General features: G+C 40.2%; 2 protein-coding genes across 3 annotated transcripts in view; one reads left to right on the top strand and one right to left on the bottom strand.

Moving 5' to 3' along the window:
• The window catches only part of LOC143152429 (myogenesis-regulating glycosidase), a 33,047-nt gene extending 11,589 nt beyond the window's left edge, over window positions 1–21,458 (bottom strand). Inside the window, exons 1-6 of one of the 2 annotated variants that reach the window (XM_076322539.1) lie at window positions 18,753–21,458; window positions 13,068–13,342; window positions 11,255–11,491; window positions 9,400–9,666; window positions 7,591–7,679; window positions 2,615–2,814 (exon numbers count right to left, since the gene is read on the bottom strand). In XM_076322539.1, the coding sequence (XP_076178654.1) occupies window positions 2,615–2,814; window positions 7,591–7,679; window positions 9,400–9,666; window positions 11,255–11,491; window positions 13,068–13,342; window positions 18,753–18,797 (1,113 nt within the window). In that variant the 5' untranslated portion in view covers window positions 18,798–21,458. Of the gene's footprint in view, window positions 1–2,614; window positions 2,815–7,590; window positions 7,680–9,380; window positions 9,667–11,254; window positions 11,492–13,067; window positions 13,343–18,752 lie in introns of those variants that run through there. The other variant, XM_076322550.1, reaches the window with a different exon arrangement.
• On the top strand, window positions 3,817–7,723 carry LOC143152452 (nucleoside diphosphate kinase homolog 5). Its single transcript, XM_076322593.1, is given in 5 exon segments — window positions 3,817–4,062; window positions 4,897–5,304; window positions 5,757–5,985; window positions 7,187–7,289; window positions 7,378–7,723. Coding segments are annotated over 5 exon segments (1,146 nt in total). The 3' UTR covers window positions 7,538–7,723.
• Window positions 21,459–21,520: the final 62 nt, after the last annotated feature.

Raw genomic sequence — 21,520 nt, 5'->3', positions numbered from 1 at the left:
GTCTCAAGATATTTCTTATCATGAAAAACTATGTTTGAACGTCTGACAATCACTCTCAAACATAGTTTCCACCGGTGACAAACATTCTCGAGACCAACTCACGATAGTTCTACTCTCAAATGAATATGTATACTAAAATTCCATTTCGGAGTAAAATAGTCGCAAGTAAGTCTCGAGATATTTCTTATCATGAAAAACTATGTTTGAACATCTGACAAACACTCTCAAACATACTTTCCACCGATGAAAAACACTCTCGAGACCAACTCACAATAGTTCTACTCTCAAATGGACACGTATACTAAAGCTCCATTTCGGAGTAAAATAGTCGCAAGTAAGTCTCAAGATATTTTTTATTATAAAAAACTACGTTTGAGCGTCTGACAATCACTCTCAAACATACTTTTCATCGATGAAAAACACTTTCGAGACCAACTCGCGACAGTTCTACTCTCAAATGAATACGTATACTAAAGCTCCATTTCGGAGTAAAATAATTGCAAGATTGTTCTCATAATTGAAAACTACGTTTGAGAGTCTAACAATCACTCTCAAACATACTTTCCACCGATGAAAAACACTCTTGAGACCAACTCACGACAGTTCTACTCTCAAATGAATACGTATACTAAAGTTCCATTTTGGAGTAAAATAGTCGCAAGTAGGTCTCAAGATGCTTCTTATTATAAAAAACTACGTTTGAGCGTCTGAAAATCACTCTCAAACATACTTTCCACCGATGAAAAACACTCTCGAGACCAACTCGCGACAGTTCTACTCCCAAATAAAATAGACGTAGAGTAGACGACCAACTTCATTCGGAATCGACATTGGCCAACAGGACACGAACCTCTTCCGTCGCGTCCGATCTCGTTTGTCCATGATCGGTAGGTACTCTCTCCAACGAGCAAATCGAGCTGTATCTGAGCTTCTCGGCATCCTCCTCTTTCATCAACAACAGCGGTTTAGTTTCTTCCGTGTAGTACTTCATACTCTGGGAGTCGATTCGCGTTGTCGCGCGTCGATAGCTCGTTCAATGTTCGATAGACGATCGAAATTCGCGCGATCGGTAACGTTAAACCGTGTAATTCATCGAGAGGGAAAAAATATCGTGTCTTCGCGTTCGATAAACACCGGTCGATAATTGCGACGCGAGAGCGTAACGCTGCTCTTGATCCACCGACCAACCGCGCACTGTCGCCGATTATTGTTCACGGTTAGGGATACGCACGGTGTTATTGTTGTTCGATTCGCGAACACGTGCTGTGCACGGCTCGCAACAAGACGACACAGGTCTCTCGCTTCTCGCTATCTCGCTCGTTTCTTTAAATAGAAAAACATTGTTGTTTCGTCGCATTTTCAATCCCGTCGGGATTTCGATTTCTTTCGTTGTTTCTCGTACGGTTTTTAGTTATCATTAAGCACGCGTGAAATAGGATTAAATTGGAATTATTGTATCAGGTTGTTCGGAAAGTCGTTTCGTTTTTCTTGGTGAAAATGAAACATGATTTTTTTTAGAGTGTATGAACATTTTATTTCATTATGTATTCTCAAGTATTCTTTCGTGAAGTTCCTACACGAAACCGACTCTATTTTATATCGAATTGTCAAATGTCCAACGGACAAACTGCAAGAAAATTTAACGGTTGTAAAAAAAAATTTCTTCTTATTTTTAATCCAATCAATGCGATCACATTGGTTATAATACGCTACGATCAAAAATGCATGCCTCTGCACTTCGACATATCGGACCCGCATTCCTTTCGCGGGACTTCTTCTCAACTGTGTACAGTACATCCACGAGGAAATGTACTAGGTTGTTCGATAAGTTTTGTCGTTCGATAAAAGTACTACATTGAACAGTAGTACTTTGAGTAGTAGTACATAATACTATAATACATTGAAGAGTAGTACATTGAACAGTAGTACATTGAACAGTAGTACATTGAAGAGTAGTACATTGAACAGTAGTACATTGAACAGTAGTACATTGAAGAGTAGTACATTGAACAGTAGTACTTTGAGCAGTAGTACATTGAACAGTAGTACATTGAACAGTAGTACATTGAAGAGTAGTACATTGAACAGTAGTACTTTGAGCAGTAGTACATTGAACAGTACTGTACAATAGTACTACATTAAACACTACTGTACAACAGTACTACATTGAACAGTACTGTAGAACAGTACTACATTGAACACTACTGTACAATAGTACTACAATGTACAGTACTGTACAACAGTACTATATTGAACAGTACTGTACAATAGTACTACATTAAACACTACTGTACAACAGTACTACATTGAACAATACTGTACTACAGTACTACATTGAACAATATTGTACAATAGTACCACATTGAACACTACCGTACAATAGTACTAGATTGAATACTACTGTACAACAGTACTACATTGAACAGTATTGTACAACAGTACTACATTGAACAACCTAGTACATGTTCGCTCGAACAATGGTGTCGTTAGAACGAAAACAAGCGTTCTCGTTGAAACTTTGACGATTATTCGCGTTTACTTCGCGGATCGAGTTCTCTTACCACGACTCGAGTCGAGTTTTCGTTGCTTCGAAGACAAGAAGTTACGAGCTCACCTTTTGCCTCTCGATTCGCAGATTCTCCATCTCATCCAGATTGCTCGGCATCGAGACACTCGTGTTGCGTATATTCACGGCTGTACGAAACTCTGTCGTCTTTTCGGGACGAACGAATCTTTCCTCCGTTTTCGTGGCTTCTTTCACGGGTGGACTCGATAAGTGTGCGCTTCCGTTATGTTCCGTCGTCTTCGGGGTGTCTGGAAAAAATATCGTTCGATCTCTGTCACTCGATTCGATTTTTATCGTTGATAAGCTTCGACAATGTTTGCACGTGTGAGACAACGTTTATTGAAAATATACGTGCAGGTTGCCCCGTAGAACGAGAATGTAAAGAGACGTTTTAGATTTTCGTGTCATTGTGAACAAAAAAATTGCCCATCTTAAATCTTTCAAGGTCGTTCCAAGGTCGTCTCGTGTCTTGTAAATGGAGTACTAAGTTCTTATTTCGGTGTTACACAAATACGAGATAAAATAAATTTGAAACGTGTCTTTGAAACGACCTTGAGGGAATTCAAGGTCGCAGGGAAGAATAATAGTTTCAAAATGGACGAGAATCGATGACTCTGTTATTTTATCTCTCTTTCACCTACTTGTTGCGAAATTATGAATTGCAAATGCAACGATTAAGGTAACGAAGACATCGACTGCTTATCGTACTCGTTTGTTTTCCGTACTTTACCAAATATATTTACATTCAATACTTTACGTAATATATTCACGATTCAATACTTTGCAAAGTATACGTTTCGAATTTAAAACTTCGCGAGACACGCTTTGTTTACGTTACGAAAATGTGACGTTCCGTTCAAGAAACACGAGACGACCTTGACACGATCTTGAAACATCGAAGGTAAGAACGAAATGATATTTTTCACGGTGAGCTTTCCGCGTAAAGAAAACAACGATAAAAGTCTCCTTACATTTTCCTCTTATCGCCTATCGTTCGGTAGTCATATATTTATATCGAGCGCCGCTTATCACGGAACACCCTGTACAACACCGTTTACAAATACACTTTGTCCGTGGCGAGATCTCACCAATGTTATTTTGTTTCTCGCGGTGATGTTTCGACGTCAAACGACTGATCTATAACCTCGTCGAGAGATAAGAACGAAAACTACGCTTTTCGATGCGGCGGAACGGGCGCCCGATTCGTCAACGAAATCGAAATATACTAAGTGTTTTCGAAACCCGTGAAAATGTGCGACTGTTCGGGGGACAAGGTGGCGAACGGTGACCAAACTGTCACAGAGACCGTGACACTTTTCACGAAATGCACCAAGTCGTATCCAACGATGAAAAACACGACCGAGCTGTTGAGCAGCACTACGAATTCGGACCAGGACGATTGGAACCTGCCCGATTCCTCGCGATCTGATCTTGGAATTTGCGACGGAACCAAGGGATCCTTCACGAGCTCGATCACCTCTAGTTCCTCTAGAACGGTACACGTGCGAAGTAAAATTGATTCGAACGGTCCAAGTCCAACAACCGTATTTCGAGATATTTTCAAAGATATTTCTTTGCACTCGTTAAACTGAAAGGATCGAACACGAGCGTGTAGTTCTATGCATTTTCTACGTATAGTTTCGAGATTGTTCGAAAGTGGTTAATTTTGGATTGATCGACTCGATTACAAAGTACTATAGAACTCCATTTACTTCCTATAATAGAATAGGTTTCTATACAGTGGAGCCAACAATATTGGAATACTTTAACTCATGATTATTTATGTAATATAAACATCATCTCTTTATTTCTATTTGAATAAAGGAAGTTTAATATCGGTTGAGTGTTCTATCGCTTATATATCTCTCTATTAGTTTAAATTTCAGAAGCTGTGATTTTGTATAGAATAGAAAAAGTTGTATGCTAAATCATTGTTGAAAATTTCGTTCCAATAAATGGACTTCTATCGTAGTTTGAAGCGAAGTTATCAAAGTACTACGCGTTGCTGGAAAGATAACAAGCGGAAGGAACGGAGATACGATTGGTCGTAGAAGCCACGCCTCAAAGTACACACGCCTTCTTAATTGTAGTGTACTATTGGCCGAACTGTCTACTACCGATCGCGTCGCCCGACAGAGAGGGGGAATGGGGCGTGTCGAGACGCAGCGAAGTGGTGCGAAGCGAGCGGTAGTGGGGGAAAAGTGAAAGGTAGGGGCGGAATCAGCGAAGTGCTCCTCTCGCCTTGGTTCCAGCCCACTGATCGTCTTTTCAACGACGCACAGTACACGTAGAATTGACGATTTGGTCGCGATCGGTCTGATACTCGACAGTACAAGTTTCTTAACCGAGAGGAGCGCAATTGTTCGTTCGGAGAAGCCGAAGAGGAGGTTTGTCAGCCCTCGGTGTCCTCCATCGAGCCTTGTGTCCGCGAAGACGAGGTCGAAGAGGAGGTAGAGGAGAGACCGGATATCGAGTGCACCCTGGCGATTATAAAACCTGAAGCTGTGGTCTACAGAAAGCAAATCGAGCGCCGTATATTCGAGGAAGGTTTCGAAATATATGGTACGCGATGGTTGCAGCTCACGCCGGAACAAGTATCCGAGTTTTACTCGGACAAGTACGGAGAGCTGAGTTTCGCGCACCTCGTCGCTTACATGGCTTCCGGTCCAGTGATTGTTCACGTTCTGGCGAAACTTCACGGCGTGAATGAGTGGAAATCGCTCATAGGCCCGACCAAGGTAACATCTATACTCGATTCAACGAGATCAGTCGGTAAGATGCAAACAAATGCATGTGATGAACACGTGGGCGTATTCATAAAATCGAACTCCCTCTTCTTTTGTTGCATGAATTTTACACGAACGTTTGTTTTTGGAGAACACAAATTTTTTGTTTTTGGAGAACACAAATTTTTTTGTTTTTGGAGAATACAAATTTTTTGTTTTTGAAGAACACAAATTCTTTTGTCTTTGAAGAACACAAATTTTTTGTTTTTGGAGAATAGAAATTCTTTTGTTTTTGGAGAACACGAATTCTTTTGTTTTTGGAGAACACAAATTTTTTGTTTTTGGAGGATAGATGTTTAACCTTTGTTTTTCTTTACTGACTCGTCTCGTTGGATCGAATATAGATGAATCTAAGCCCATGAAGCAGTCGATAAGTTTCTTATCGGTTTGTACGAACGCTTTAGGTCACAGAAGCTCGTTTGTATTATCCCGACAGTATAAGAGCGAAATTCGGCAGGAGAGGCGAGATTTTCAAGAACGCGGTTCACGGAAGCGATACTCGAGAAGTAGCTGAAAGAGAGATTCGTTTCTTCTTCCCTGAATGTAATAACATCGCCACCATTATGTTTTTTTAATCCATTGACAATCGTTAACGATTCGAATATTCGAACAAGGCGAATTAAGCAATATTCGATCCGAAGATCGATTCGAGAATTCGAAACACCATTATTATGTCTTCTTAATCCATTGACGATCGTTATCGATTCGAATATTCGAATAAGACTGAATGAATGATTAAAATACTGTTATTTCAGGTATTTTTAATTACTTTTCAGAACATTTTAACAGAGTTCTATGAATTTGTTCGCTTTTGTCGTTTAAACAGTATACAAGTATGTTGTTTAAACGTCGATAAAAAAAAGTGAAAAAATTCATACAACTCTGTTAAAAAAATTAAATCGAAAAAGTAATTAAAAATATCCGAAGTAGTAGTATTATATGTAATTGAAATACATTTTAACCACACGATTCTTTCGAGTACGAATATTCGAGTATCCCAACAACCCTAGCGTTGACTTGTCAGTTATGAGAGAGCGTACTGGTACACTTAGAGACCGATTTACATATATTATCCATTCAGACATGGAACGTTACGGAACGATTCGATTCGGACAAGAGCAATGTAGTATTTATACCATTGCTTCGCGTTCGGGAACGATAGACGACAGACGTGAGAATAATATTCTTTTCGTACAATGGTCGACGTTTGAAAATGTCTCCACATTCATCTTCGAACGATCTACTCTGCGTGGTGTCTATTAAAAGAAAAAGAAAATTATTACTAACTATTATGGTATACCAGGTATAAAGTATAACGATATACTTAACTGCTATGGTATACCAGGTATAACGATGTACCTAACTACTATGGTGTACCAGGTACAACGATATATCTGACTACTATGGTACTGACTACTATGGTACACCAGGTATAAGGTATGACATTATACCCAACTACAATTACATATTTAACAACTATTGATAAACCAAATATAAGATATTACAGTATACCTAACTACAATGCAATAGAAACACCCGTTACTTCTCTCACTTCGCTCTCACACGATTCAGTTTATTTTTCTGGGTACGATGATCCCACATAATCGAACAACGATTCACTCCTCACCGCGGTATTCCAAATCCGAAAGAAAAGTCGTAGGAGCAAATGATACGCGACGACCGTGAAAACGTATTACTGAAACGAGTCGGAAATGACTCGGTTAGAGAACTCTAGATTGCGTTTGACGAAGAATCAACGCGTTTATAATTATTACGATAATAAATAATCATTCTTTCGACGAAGAATCAACGCAATTAATAATTATTTTCCAACTTTCAGTCATAATCGAGCCTCTGTTGAAAAACGAAGCGGCGGTCGACTATTTATTGGAAACGATTAATCCTGTCCTCGTGGAAGCGTTGTCCTTGGTAAGACGGTACAATCGCGTAGAAAGTCTACGTGACAGCCAATACGTTGATTAAACCGCGTTACACGTGATAATTGATCCTTTGATACGACAAGAGAAACGTCTCGACGACCACGATAACGGTTGGTAAACATTTTCTTACACAGTGTTGCAAATTGAAACCCGCGGACCCTGTCCTGTGGCTCGCCAATTGGCTGATCACGAACAATCCTAACAAGCCGAAATTGCCGCAAGATCTCGCCGTAATACCAACGTGAATTTCAAGTTTCGCGTACGTCGATCTCTCGGAATAAACGTAGCGTCGCCTTACCCACTGTGTCCATTTCCCACGGAGACTTGCGCCGACATGGCGACCTTCTGCTCAATTTTCGTTGCACGTCGGTCAGATTGGGACTGTACCTTGTAACAGAACACACGTAACGCGTTAACGCACGATAACAGACGGAGGGATAATAATTAGATACAATGGCTGATTATACACTGGCGTTATTTCCGCGAGGATACGTCGTCAACCGTTAACCGTGAAACTTTCCCGTTGTTTTTCGCGGTCTTTTTTCCCGTCGTTGTATTTTTTCGCGGGGAACGTAAATACTTGTTGTATCTTCTCGAGAGGAACACAATCTCTTTTTGTTCGATGATTCGGTGTTCTATTCGCGAAAATACGTCGTCAATTAACTGTGAAACTTTTTCCGTTGTTTTTTTCTCTACTGTTGTATTTTTTACAGAGAAACGCAATTCTTTGTTGTTGCATTCTTTCGAGAATAGCATGATCTTTTTTCCTCTCATAATTTGGTGTTCTTTTCGCGAGAATACGTCGTCAACCATTAACTGTGAAACTTTCACGTTGTTTTTTTCTCTATCGTTGTATTTTCTCCAGAGAAACGCAATTTTTTGTTGTTGCATTCTCTCGAGAATTGCACGATATCTTTTTGTTCTATAATTCGGCGTTCTTTTCGCGAAAATACGTCATCAATTAGCTGTGAAACTTTTTTCGTTGTTTTTTTCTCTACTGTTGTATTTTTTACAGAGAAACGCAATTCTTTGTTGTTGCATTCTTTCGAGAATAGCAAGATCTCTTTTTGTTCCATAATTCGGCGTTCTTTTCGCGAGAATACGTCGTCAATTAACTGCAAAATTTTCCTGTTGTTTTTTTCTCTATCGTTGTATTTTTTCCAAAGAAATGCAATTCTTTGCCGTTGCATTCTTTCGAGAATAGCACGATCTCTTTTTGTTCCATAATTTGGCAATCTTTTCACAATGATACGTCGTCAATAGTTAACCGTGAAACTTTCGCGTTGTTTTTTTCCCGTCGTTGTATTTTCTGTCGAGAAATGCAATTCTCCTGGCATTAAATTCTCCCAAGAATAACACAATCTCTTCTCGTCCCATAATTCGGTGTTCTTTTCGCGAGAATACGTCGTCAACCATTAACTGTGAAACTTTTCCGTTGTATTTTCTTCATCGTTGTATTTTTCCAGAGAAACACAATTCCTTATCGTTGTACTCTCTCGAGAATAACACCATCCCTTTTCGTCCCATAATTCAACGTTTTCACAATGATACGTCATCAATTTTGAAACTTTCCCTTTGATTTTCGCGTTGTTTTTTCCCCATTGTTGTATCTTCTCAAAAATAACACAATCTCTTTCATCCCATAAACCAGTGTTATTTCCACAAGGTTGATTATGTCGTCAACCGCTAACTGTGAAACTTTCCCGTTGATTTTCGCGTTGTTTTTTCCCCATCCTTGTATCATCTCCAGAAGTACTCAATGCTTCTGTCGTTGTATCCTCTCGAGAGTAACCCAATTGTTACTGTATCTATAACCAAGCTCTTGATTGTCGACTAACGGAGAATTCGAAACAACCTTCATAGTATACGAAACAATAAAAAAAACCCTTTCGTACCCCACTGATCATTGTTTTCTCCACACTCTACAATACTATATTACGGGATTGGTTTTCCTCGCGGAAAGAATGCCAGTTCAGCTAATACGTATTCGCATCGCGTTGAGGTCGTTCCGAGCACCGTTGTTCGCGTTGTAAAATTCTCTCGAATCAACGCGGATTTTCGCGCGACGAGTTTCAAACGTTTCGATACCGCGTTAACAAAGCAACACCTCGACGTCACCAAATCTTGCACGACGTTCACCAGCTCCTGGTCCTCGAAAGATCCGTGACCAATGGGCTCGGCAGCTTTGGTCAGCTGACGACGAGCCTCGTCGACCTTTTCCTCGTTGGAATCGTTCCTCTGCGATCGAGCGTCTTTCCGATTGGTCGAATTATCGTCGTCGAACGAACTCGGCAACTGGATCGTGCTCGAGGGGTAAAGACGGTGTTTCTGCTCGACGGAATCCGTCTCTAACGGTGAATCCCAAGTGTGACATCTGTATCGAGTGAGAAACTTTCTGAACAATCACCGTTTGTAATTTTCACCTTGCGTGAGAAACCGTTCTTAACCCTTTGAGCGTTGAATATTTATTAGCGAAGCAATCCGCGTGGATGAGCGGTTGCAATTCCTGGGGATGGAATAGTTTTTTACTTGAGCGAATTTTGACGATTGAACGTAACTAAATTACAATTGTGATTTTTAAAGTTTGACGATTGCACGAGACACGACTAAATTACAATTGTGATTCTTGAATTTTTATGATTGTACGAGGCACGACTAAATTATAACTGTGATTCTTGAATTTTGATGATTGTACGAGGCACGACTAAATTATAACTGTGATTCTTGAATTTTGGCGATTGAACGTACCAGGTACGACTAAATTACAATTGTGATTTTTGAATTTTGACGTCTGAATGTACAAGGCACGACTAAATTATAACTGTGATTCTTTTACGCCGAATTAAATAACGCGAGAAAGTCATTTTCGAACATATGTACACATGTTCACAGTTCGCGTCAATAGCTTCCGCTGGACGTATATATGCGTTCAACGTTCACATCGATAATTTTCTCTAAACGCATATATGCATTTATAACACTCAAAGGGTTAACTTTCCGCGAAAATGAAGAAGAAGAAAACAAAAACTTTAAAATCGTTTTCGAACATATGTACACGTGTTCACATAGCTCCCACTGGACGTATATATACGTTCAAAGTTCACATCAATAGTGTTCTCTAAACGCATATACACATCTATGACACTCAAAGGGTTAATTTCCCGCGAAAAGAAAGAACGGAAAAAAAAAACCAAAGTTGAAAATTGTTTTCGAACATATGTACACGTGTTCACAGTTCGCGCTAACAGCTTCCGCTGGACGTATATATGCGTTCAAAGTTCACATCGATAATTTTCTCTAAACACATATATGCATCTATGGCCCTCAAAGGGTTAATTTCCCGCGAAAAGAAAGCACAAAAAAACAAAAAGTTGAAAATCGTTTTCGAACATATGTACACGTGTTCACAGTTCGCGCCAAAAATTTCCGCTGGACGTATATATACGTTCAAAGTTCACATCGATAGTGTTCTTTAAACGCATATGTGCATTTATGACACTGAAAGAGTTAATTCCCCGCGAAAAGAAAGAAAAAAGAACAAATAAAAAGTTGAAAGTCATTTTCGAACATATGTATACGGGTTCACATAGCTCCCGCTGGACGTATATATGCGTCCATAGTTCACATTGATATCTTTCTCAAAACGCATATATGCATATATGCATTTATAGCACTCAAAGGGTTAATTCCCCGCGAAAAGAAAGCACAAAAAAGAACAAAAAGTTGAAAATCGTTTTCGAACATATGTACACGTGTTCACAGTTCGCGCCAAAAATTTCCGCTGGACGTATATATACGTTCGAAGTTCACATCGATATCTTTCTCTAAACACATATACGCATCTATGACACTCAAAGGGTTAATTTCCCGCGAAAAGAAAGAACGAAAAAAAAAAAAAGAAACAAAAACAAAAAGGCAAGACACAGAGAACAAAGAAGAAAAAACAGAAGCAGAAACTTTACCTCGCTCGTTCCTCGTTCTCGAAACGCACTCTCGCGACAGCTCCAGCCCTGTGCTCGTGATCGAAATCATCGCACGTGATTTCCGGCGTCACCGCGATTAATCCATTGCCGCCTGGACTCGTCCGTTCGTCCCGGATACCGTGGCTTCCTCTGGCGGTTTTCGTCTCGTTTTGTCCTTTTTTTCTGCTCGACGTCTGTGAAGTTTCCGGTGAACTGGACCGCGTTCCAATTGGCGATCTTTCGGGCATTAAAAGAAACGTCCTTGATACTATTTTAGAGCGCCACCGGCCGAGCCTACTCGGGAAATCAAACGCATCGTCTCCGGGTCGACCAAGTTCTTTCCCCAAAATCTCGATCGTCGAGATTTTAAAATCTATTTCGGTCACGTGGAATCACCGACCGTTCCTTGACCGCTGAGTTGAACGGGAGAGATATCAACCGTCGATCCTCGGGTGTTTAAACGCGGGACGTGTAGAGCTTGACGAGGACCTAACCCAGACCTAACGTTGTTCTTTCCTTAATCACTAGGATCTGACCCAGACCTAACCCAAATCTAATATCGGTCCTTCTTTAAGTGTTGACTTGAACGTGAGAGATGTTACCGTCGATTCTTGGGTTTTTAAACGTGGAATGAGTAGAGTTTGTCGAGGACCTAACTCTGACCTAACGTTGTTCTTTTCTTAATCACTAGGATCTGACCCAGACCTAACCCAAATCTAATATTGGTCCTTCTTGAACTGCTGACTTGAACGTGAGAGATATTGTCGTCGATTCTTGGGTTTTTAAACGTGGAATGAGTAGAGTTTGTCGAGGACCTAACTCTGACTTAACGTTGCTCTTTCTTTTGTCACTAGGATCTAACCTAGATCTAATTCCGACTTAACCCAGACCTAACCAAAAGCTAATATCGGTCCTTCTTTAACTGCTGACTTAAACGTGAGAGATGTTATTGTCGTTTCTGGGCATTTTAAACGTGGAAAGAGTAGAGCTTAACCCAGACCTAACCCAGACCTAACGTTGCTCTTTCCTTAATCATTGAGTTGGACGCGAGAGATGTTACCGTCAAAACTCGAGTGTTTAAACGTGGATAGAATAGAGCTTGTCAAGGATCTAACTTAGATCTAACTCTGACCTAATCCAAACCTAACCCAAATCTAATATCGGTCCTTGTTTAACTGTTGATTTGAACGTGAGAGATGTCACCGTCAAATCTCGAGTGTTTAAACGCGAAATGAATAAAGCTTGTCAAGGATCTAACTTAGATCTAACTCTGACCTAACTCAAACCTAACCCAGATCTAATATCAACCCTTCCTTAACTGCTGACCTGAACGTAAGAGATCTCACAATCGACTCTCGAGTGTTCAAACACAGAACGAGTTTAGCTTGCCAAAGACCTAACCCCAGACCTAATATCGGCCCAGTGTTAACCGTTGACTTCAACGCGTCAAACATAATCGTCAATTCTCGGCTGTTTAACACGTTAAGTGTTAGGGTACTCCAAAGTTACAACGATTCTCTAAAGAGCTTACGAGACACAAACTCTCATACAAACTCTTAAATAGCTATACTCTCGTTAATAATACCATAAAATAACAAATATTTCGACTTTTTACACTACGATTCGAACAAATATCCAGAACATCCTTAAACCAACCTATCCAGAGAACTGTCATGGCGTTTAACGCGTTAAACGCGAAACGAATAAAGCTCGTCGAGCCCCACGATGGAATTACACAGTCTTGACGATTGTCCAAGCGATCGGTACACCATTTCTTCGTGTACATTTCTTTGTGAAACCGTTTGGAAGTTACCTGTTCGGCGAGTACCAAGGATCCACCCAGCTAGGCTCCGCCGAACTTGATCTCGCGTCAGCGTAGAAACCGTCCTGAGCGTTGCTGTACGCGGGTTTGTACCACGGTGACGGTGTCCTGATGATCCTGGTCGGGGACAGGGGCACCTGGAGGGTATTTCCGTTTTGTTGCGGCGGCGTGATCGACAATGATACACCTCGACGCTCCGCCAAGCCGACCGGATCGACACTGGCCACTCTGACGTCCCAGGGATCGACGATTGAGAGCAACACTTTCTGCGCAAAGAGAACAAGGACGGAGTGTGTGTGCGTGGCAGGGTAAAGGGGCGACACGACGAGCAGGGACTACGAGTTGGCTCGTTAAGGTTGATTAAAGTTTACGCGTGGTACGGTCAGTTTGTCACGAGTGGAAAGATCGTCTTGGCCGTGTACTTGTTCGCGGGACGATCGTTGGGAACAGTCGGCTGGGAACAAGCGTTCGTTGAGAGTGTTTCGACGCGAGACTCGAAACCGTGAATCGTATTTTTTTTTTTTTTTAATCTTCTCTCCGTTTCTCGATGGAAAAGTGGCGCGTCGAACGAACGTGGATCCCGTCTTTCGTTCGAAAGAAGTGGTGCATCTCGAATTTCAGACGGTGCGCAACGCTTCGGAATACGGGAAGTGATCAATTTCAATTTAAGACCGTGGGAGAATGGCGCGAGAATATTCGAACGGGAGTGCGGAAGTTTGCGAACACGAAGTTGAGGAAAATAAAGATTCTTGAATGTTTTTATCGTAGAATTCTGTTTCGAGCGTTGATTGATTCGCGACTGGTCTACCAATGGATAAACATGTTACTTGTATAGTAAGGGTTCTTTTTCTAGGTTTAGTGAGTAAGTAGGTGAATACATATTGTGGGGTCGACAATGACCCGAAGATCGTAACCAAGGTCGAAGTAACTTTTTGACGAACGGAGGGAATTAACTTGCGCTTTTGAGCTCCCTCAGCGAATAATATTCTTTATTTTTTATTCTTTATTTCATTTTAAATGGGTTTAACACTTTGGTGGAGAAAGTGCAAAAAAGACACATTTTACGGAATAAAGAAAAAGAAGACTAAGAATACAGAATAGAAAAAAAGACAAATTATACGAATAAAAAAAAAGAAGACTAAGAATACAGAATAGAAAAAAAGACAAATTATACGAATAAAAAAAAAGAAGACTAAGAATACAGAATAGAAAAAAAGACAAATTATACGAATAAAGAAAGCAGACTAAGAACACAAAAAAAAGACAAATTATACAGAATACAAAAGAAAAGAAACAAATTATACAGAAACGCTGTACGAAGCTAATAGTCACATAACATTATTTTTAGAACTAACAGGGGAAGCAAAAAGTTTAGAGAATAGCTAAATCTATTAACGTTAATAAAAATTCTACCAAGGCTATTGAACTGACCGTAAATAATTTTATGAAGTTCAGGACGTATTAATAATGCCTTAGAGAGGTCCGAGATATATTTAAATGTAACCAATAATACAAAATATAAAAAATATCAGAACAGCGGTAGAAATCGTTTCAAATTTTCAACGCAAAAGATTAGATGAAAAAGTACTCCACGACGCTCTAGTTATAGTAGATTAAGATGACATAACAGAGACGAGTAGTCACGATCAAGGCGAGACGTACTATAATTTACCTCACGGGATACTGAACGCAACAATTTACGTCGAAGTGTTCACATAATGCCATAATGCACAGTATTCTAAACGCGATCGAACCAAGGAGCGATGCAAAATTTCGATAGCATCGATGTTGTTCAAATATAGTGCATAGAGGCTCTGTGAATGAAACCGAGGACACGGAAAATTGCACTCGGTGTATTTAAGATATTTTAAAGAAAAGACAGTAAATAACGGAGTAAATAACGACACAGAGATCGTTTATTTCCGATATAGGGTTCGATATAATTACGTACAGATCGTGGTATTTACACTCTATTAATCTCACGAGGCAGAGTCGATCCGACGTTTCGACGTGCGCAGGTCCGTACGAATTACATAACGAAAATTGATAATGTCCCGCGTGTCGCGATACGGGATTTAGATTTTTTTGTGTTTTTATTTCAAACATCGACTCGAATTCCACCGGCGACGATCGACGATCGTTGGCTCCCTCGTGGATCGTAACCTCGCGACCGTGTAGTCGCCAAAGATATCGCATCGAGCGCAAGAAGAGGATCTTGAATCGCAATTCGACCGAAGGATGCATTACGAGGACGTTGCGATACATATGGACAAATATGGTTCTTCGTTGAGTTGAATGCGGTTTTCGTTGAAAATTTCAATACGTTTTCTTTTTATTATTATCTCAGAACCTTTTTCATCCAATATGTACGTGTACTTTACATAGCACTTAAGATTACTGTAGAATGTGTAATCATTTTAATTAAAGTAAATTTCTAATTTGTGTATTTAATATTTTGTTGCTTTTTTCATCGATTATATATGTATACTTTATAGCACTTAAGATTACTGTAGAATGTGCAACCATATTAATTAAAGTAAATTTCTAATTTGTGTATTTAATATTGTGTAACTTTTTCCACCCAATATGTATACTTTACATAGTATTTAAGTATCAAGTAGAATATGCAACCATATTAATTAAAATAAATTTCTACTTTGTGTATTCGATACTATGTAACCTTCTTCATCCAATGTATACATATATGTATACTTTATATAGAACTTAAGATTCGTGTAGTATATGCAACCATATTAACCAAAATAAATTTCTAATTTGTGTATTTAATACTATATAACCTTTTCCACCCAATATGCATACTTTAGATAGCATTTTCTAATTTGTGTATTTAATACTATGTAATCTTTTTCACCCAATATATACGTATATGTATACTTTACATAGCACTTAAGTTTCAAGTAGAATATGCAACCATATTAATTAAAATAAATTTCTGCTTTATATATGTAATACTATATAACCTTTCCCACCCAATAAGTATACTTTACATAACACTTAAGTTTTACATAGAATATGCAAACATATCAATTAAAATAAATTTCTACTTTATATATTTAATACTGTATAACCTTTTCCACCCAATAAGTATACTTTACATAATACTTAAGTCTTACATAGAATATGCAACCATATTAATTAAAATAAATTTCTACTTTGTGAATTTAATACTATTTAATCTTTTCCATCCAATATGTATATTTTACATAGCACTTAAGTCTCAAGTAGAATATACAACCATATTAATTACAATAAATTTCTGCTTTATATATGTAATATTATGCAACCTTTCCCACCCAATAGGTATACTTTACATTGCACATAAGTCTCACATAAAATATGCAACCATATTAATTAAAATAAATTTCTACTTTATATATTTAATACTGTATAACCTTTTCCACCCAGTATGTATACTTTACATAGCACTTAAGACTCGTGTAAAATACACAACCATATTAATTAATTAAATTCCAATTCGTATATTGAATACTCTCTAACTATGGTATGACTCTACACAATATACGAAAAATCGGAATGCGGGTGTCATTGACCTCACGCGTGCCCACCCCTAGTTACAATACATTTGAACGTGCGGTTTCGTTCGATTGGAGCAAACAATCACACGCTAAACGATCCGATAAAATGCTCGGTGGAACCAGCACGCGATTCGCGACACCTACGACGAGTATTTACAGAGCGCGCGTACATACATTCGGTCGAAGCGTGCATTACCGAGGGGCCCGATATCTTGTTTACACTTGTCGGAGCAACGAACAAAGTTTCAAACAAGCGGGACAATAAAGCGATTAGAGAGCAGCGGCTTTAAATCTCGCGATTAACAAACGCAAACGATTTCCTAGGCGGTGTTTTGTCGGCGTTCGATAACACGACGATTATCTCCGCGAAAAAAAGACACGAAAATTTATGCGTTCGAGTTACAAACGCACCGTGGACCATTATTCTTTTTTTTTTCCAGATATCCTCCACAACGACAGATCCTTTGTTCTTCCGGTCGAGGTTTCCACCTACGAATCGTCCACGATTTTACATTCGAACGAGAATCATCTCCGTGACAAAAGCATATAACGTACCCGACTTTTGTTCACTCGAACGAGACGCCGCGACAACTCCGTATACTCACGTGGCGACGCCATTGTTTCCCGCCCGAGGAGCATTCGAATCGCAGGGAATTTTTGCACTCGCGATACGACTAGGAGGAAAATTATCGTCGATGATTTCACTCGAACGTTCGATTAGTTTGCATGCTGGTGACCGCAAGTTTTTCCATGAAATTAGGTTAACAGCCGCAGGAACGGTCAGATGACTTTCGACCTCGAACGAAAGACGAGTCGCCTCGATGCAAACCTAACTCGTTCGCGAGTGGCTCCGTTCTACACGCGCGCGGCTGATTTCTTTCCAGTTCTAATTACCAAAGATTCTTTCCATCGTTTCTGTGCTCGTTTCGCGGAAAAGTTGATTATTAATTTTACGTAACACGATGTTTATCTTCCCGAGCATTGGTTTTATTTCCGTGTACCTGGCGCGCGCAGCGTTCTTTTTTTTCCCCAATCGTCTTCGGCTCTCCAGAGACCGACTATCGACGGAAATTACGAGCGTGTACTCGGTGCCGAAACACGGTGGACAACACAGTCTTTGTTGTACTTTTCAACGTCGAATGTCACCGATAAGTGACGATAAGGAAACAGACGCTTCGTCGTACGAATTTCGGTTCGATCGGTCCTGTAATTTCTCTCAATATTCAAAGAGTACAATCTCGTTGATTCGTACCAGTCGGTGGTTCTCGAAAATCGAACCAACGAATCGTTGAACAGTGAACGAAACTCGATGGAGGAATTTTCACGCCCGTATTTTCGGTACAAATAAAACTACTCGATTTTAGTATCTTTTCTTCTTTTATTGTTCTTCGTCTAAGGAATGGGAGAAACTGCATCGAGACAGTTCGATACAGCTGATTTACGGATAAGTAAATCTCGTTTAGTATAAATTCGTCGTTGTACATTGTCCAAACCCAGATCCGCCTCGAAACCGCAAGATATCGTAATCAACATTTACGAGTAACGGATGAACGAGGCGCACGAAGGTGGAACGATGCTTCTTACGTATCGCCAATAAAACTACAAACGTTTTATCAAAAAAAATTCGTTATCGTGAGATCCATCCTCCGCGACGAAACCGTCCGTTCGTTTATTAGCGAGTACTATTTTTAACCGGATCGTGAAAATCGAACGCGACTTCGAAACGGTGTGAATCGACGCGTCAATTGTTAAACGGTACCGTATTGCGTAACAGTTTGGGTACATCCTTTGGACGAGTTTTCGGAAAATTCACCTTCTCGTACAAAACACGAAACTCGAAAGCTGGAATTCATCTCGAAAATGCTACACGAACGAGCTGCACTTGGAGAAATATTAACTGGTCGCGAAACTCGTCCGAGAAGTCCTCCTCCGGATGATGCACGATCACGAGTAACGAGGAGAGCTACTTTTTCAACGAGAGTACGTTCCTTATCGTTATCGTGACGAGAACCACGTTCGAAAAGCTCCGAACGATTTTCTAACGCGTTGCACTTCGACAACTGTCGAGGATGGAAAAGAAAAAAAAAGAAAAGAAAAGAAAAGAAATAATAAAACCCACCTTCTGACCGTCGTTCCTCTTCCGTTTCCTCTTGAATCTCTCCATGACGATCGCGAGTCACTCCGGAGCGATCAGACCGGTGTCGGGTGATTCCCAGATTTTTCGAAACCGGCACCACCGGGCGTGGATGGGATTAGAGGAGAGTGAGAGAGCCTCCACCTTCGATGACAGGTGGTTTTAGACTGATCTTCCGTTCCTTATATCGGCAACCACTTAGCGATATCTTCCGAGACCGCGTTCAATGTATCGGTAACGCGTACGCGCGAGCGCGCCTGCCGTACACACCGCGGTCTCGATCATTTCCACGCGTTTAAATCGCGCACCAGCGAAACCAACACCGTTTGTTTGTATACGTGCAAGAGATATGTCCCTCTTTCCGCCCACGGACGACCGATATCGATAAATCCCGTGACTGACCAAATCGGAGCGAGCGAGCGAGCGTGTTTACGACGTTCGCGGTGTCCGGCGAGACATCAGTGCGGTTCATTATCTCGGAGGAGACGGTGCTCGCGGTTACGAGTTTCTCGGATGTAACGGAGACTGTACCAGCGATTCTTTTTAAGGAAGATCGATCTCGAGCTGATTTAAAGGATCTTGACGCGGATGATGGGATAATCGATGTCGAGGGAGGATAGGGGTGATTTTGAATTTGAATGATAATTTTTGGTAGAATAGGGAGATTGTGAAGAGAAAGATCGGGTGATGGATTGTTGGGAGAGAAACTGGATTGTGCGAGATCTCGAAAGGGAACTTTGGGTGGTGATTGTTTGGGGAACGGTGAGAATTAGAAAGGGATGAACTTGGGAGAAACGCGAGAGATCTCGAAGCGGAGGGTTGGATGATGATTGATAGATTTTTGGATAGAAATGATTGGATAAAGTAGATTTGGTTAGATGATGGATTATTTTTTGGTAGAAAAGGGCGTGAGGTCTCGAGGTGGAAAATTGGGTGATGATGGATAGATTTTTGGATAGAAATGATTGGATAAGCTTGATTTGGTTAGATGATGGATTATTTTTGGGTAGAAAAGGGCGTGAGGTCTCGAAGTGGAAAATTGGGTGATGATAGATAGATTTTTGGATAGAAATGATTGGATAAGATTGATTTGGTTAGATTATGGATTATTTTTTGGTAGAAAAGGGCGTGAGGTCTCGAAGTGAAATGTTGGGTGATTGTTTTTGGTAGAAAAGCGCGTGAAGTCTCGAGGTGGAAAATTAGGTGATTGTTTTTGGTAGAAAAGCACGTGAAGTCTCGAGGTGGAAAATTGGATGATTGTTTTTGGTAGAAAAGCGCGCGAGATCTCGAAGCGGAAGATAGATTGATAATTTTTGATAAAAAAGCGCGTAAAATTCCAAAGTAGAAGATAGGTTGATAATTTTTGATAAAAAAGCGCGCGAAATTGTAAAGCAAATTCGGATGATAAATCTCGATGGGAAAGCGTGCGATATCCCGAAGCGGAAGATCGAGTTAATAATTTTTGATAGAGAAGCGCGTCAGATCTCAAAGCGGAAAATTGGATGATAAGTTTTGATGATAGAAAAGCGCGCGAGATTACGAAGCGAAAGATCGGTCAATAATTTTTGATAAAAAAACGCGGGAGATCCCGAAGTGGAAAATTGGATGATAATTTTCTGTAAAAAAGTGTACAAAATCCCGAACCGGGGATGGGTTGGTAATTTTTGCTAAATAACGCGCGCAAAATCCCAAAGCAGAAGATAGGTTAACAATTTTTGCTAAAAAAGCGTGCGAGATCCAGAAGCGGATAATTAGGCGATATTTGTCGAGAGAAAAGCGCGGGAAATCTCGAAATGGAAACTTGCATGATAATTCTCGATAAAACAGTACTCAAAATTCCGAAGTGGGAGATAGATGGACAATGTTTGATAAAAAGCGCGGGAAATCTCAAAGTGGAAAGTTGGATGATAATTCACGATAAAAAAGCGTGCAAAATCCCAAAGCGGAAGACAGATTGACAATTTTGGATAAAAAAACGGGGGAAATCTCGAAGTGGAAAATTGGATGATAATTCACGATAGAAAAGTGCACAAAATTTCAAAGCGGGAGATAGATTGACAATTTTTGCCAAAAAACCGCGCGAGCTCCCGAAGCGGATGATCCGACGATACTCTTCGAGAGAAAAGCGCGGGAAATCTTGAAGTGAAAACTTGGATAATAATCCAGGATAAAAAAAAGTGCACAAAATTCCAAAGCAAGAAATAGATTGACAATTTTTGCCAAAAAACCGCGCGAGCTCCCAAAGCGGATGATTCGACGATACTCTTCGAGAGAAAAGCGCGGGAAATCTCAAATTGAAAAGTTAAATGATAATTCACGATAGAAAAGTGTTAAAAATTCCAAAACGAGAAATAGATTGACAATTTTTGCCAAAAAACCGCGCGAGCTCCCGAAGCGGATGATTCGACGATACTCGTCGAGAGGAAAGCGCGCGAGTTGGTCGGTGTCAACTTCGCGAATGTAATAAAAAACGCGTCTCGTGTTCTGGAACGCGAAGAAATCGCGGATGGTGTCTTTTCGACGCGAACGTGTGCGGACTTTGTTCGTTATCCGGCTTGTTATACGATGCGTAAAAAACACGACACAATTTATTACGTAAACGGCATTGTGTACCAAGCCGGACGCGAAATCGGTATGAAATCAGTAAAATTACAGAGAAGGAACGCAATTCCGCGTTTTCGAGCAACGAGCCATCACAAAGCATCGATCGATGGCTTATCAGCGTTTCGGTGTAAAGAAAAATGAGGAACGTA

This window comes from Ptiloglossa arizonensis, chromosome 1 (genome assembly GCF_051014685.1).
Source record: "Ptiloglossa arizonensis isolate GNS036 chromosome 1, iyPtiAriz1_principal, whole genome shotgun sequence".
NCBI classification, from domain to species: domain Eukaryota; kingdom Metazoa; phylum Arthropoda; class Insecta; order Hymenoptera; family Colletidae; genus Ptiloglossa; species Ptiloglossa arizonensis.
This window is presented reverse-complemented; position numbering and strand designations above follow the sequence as displayed.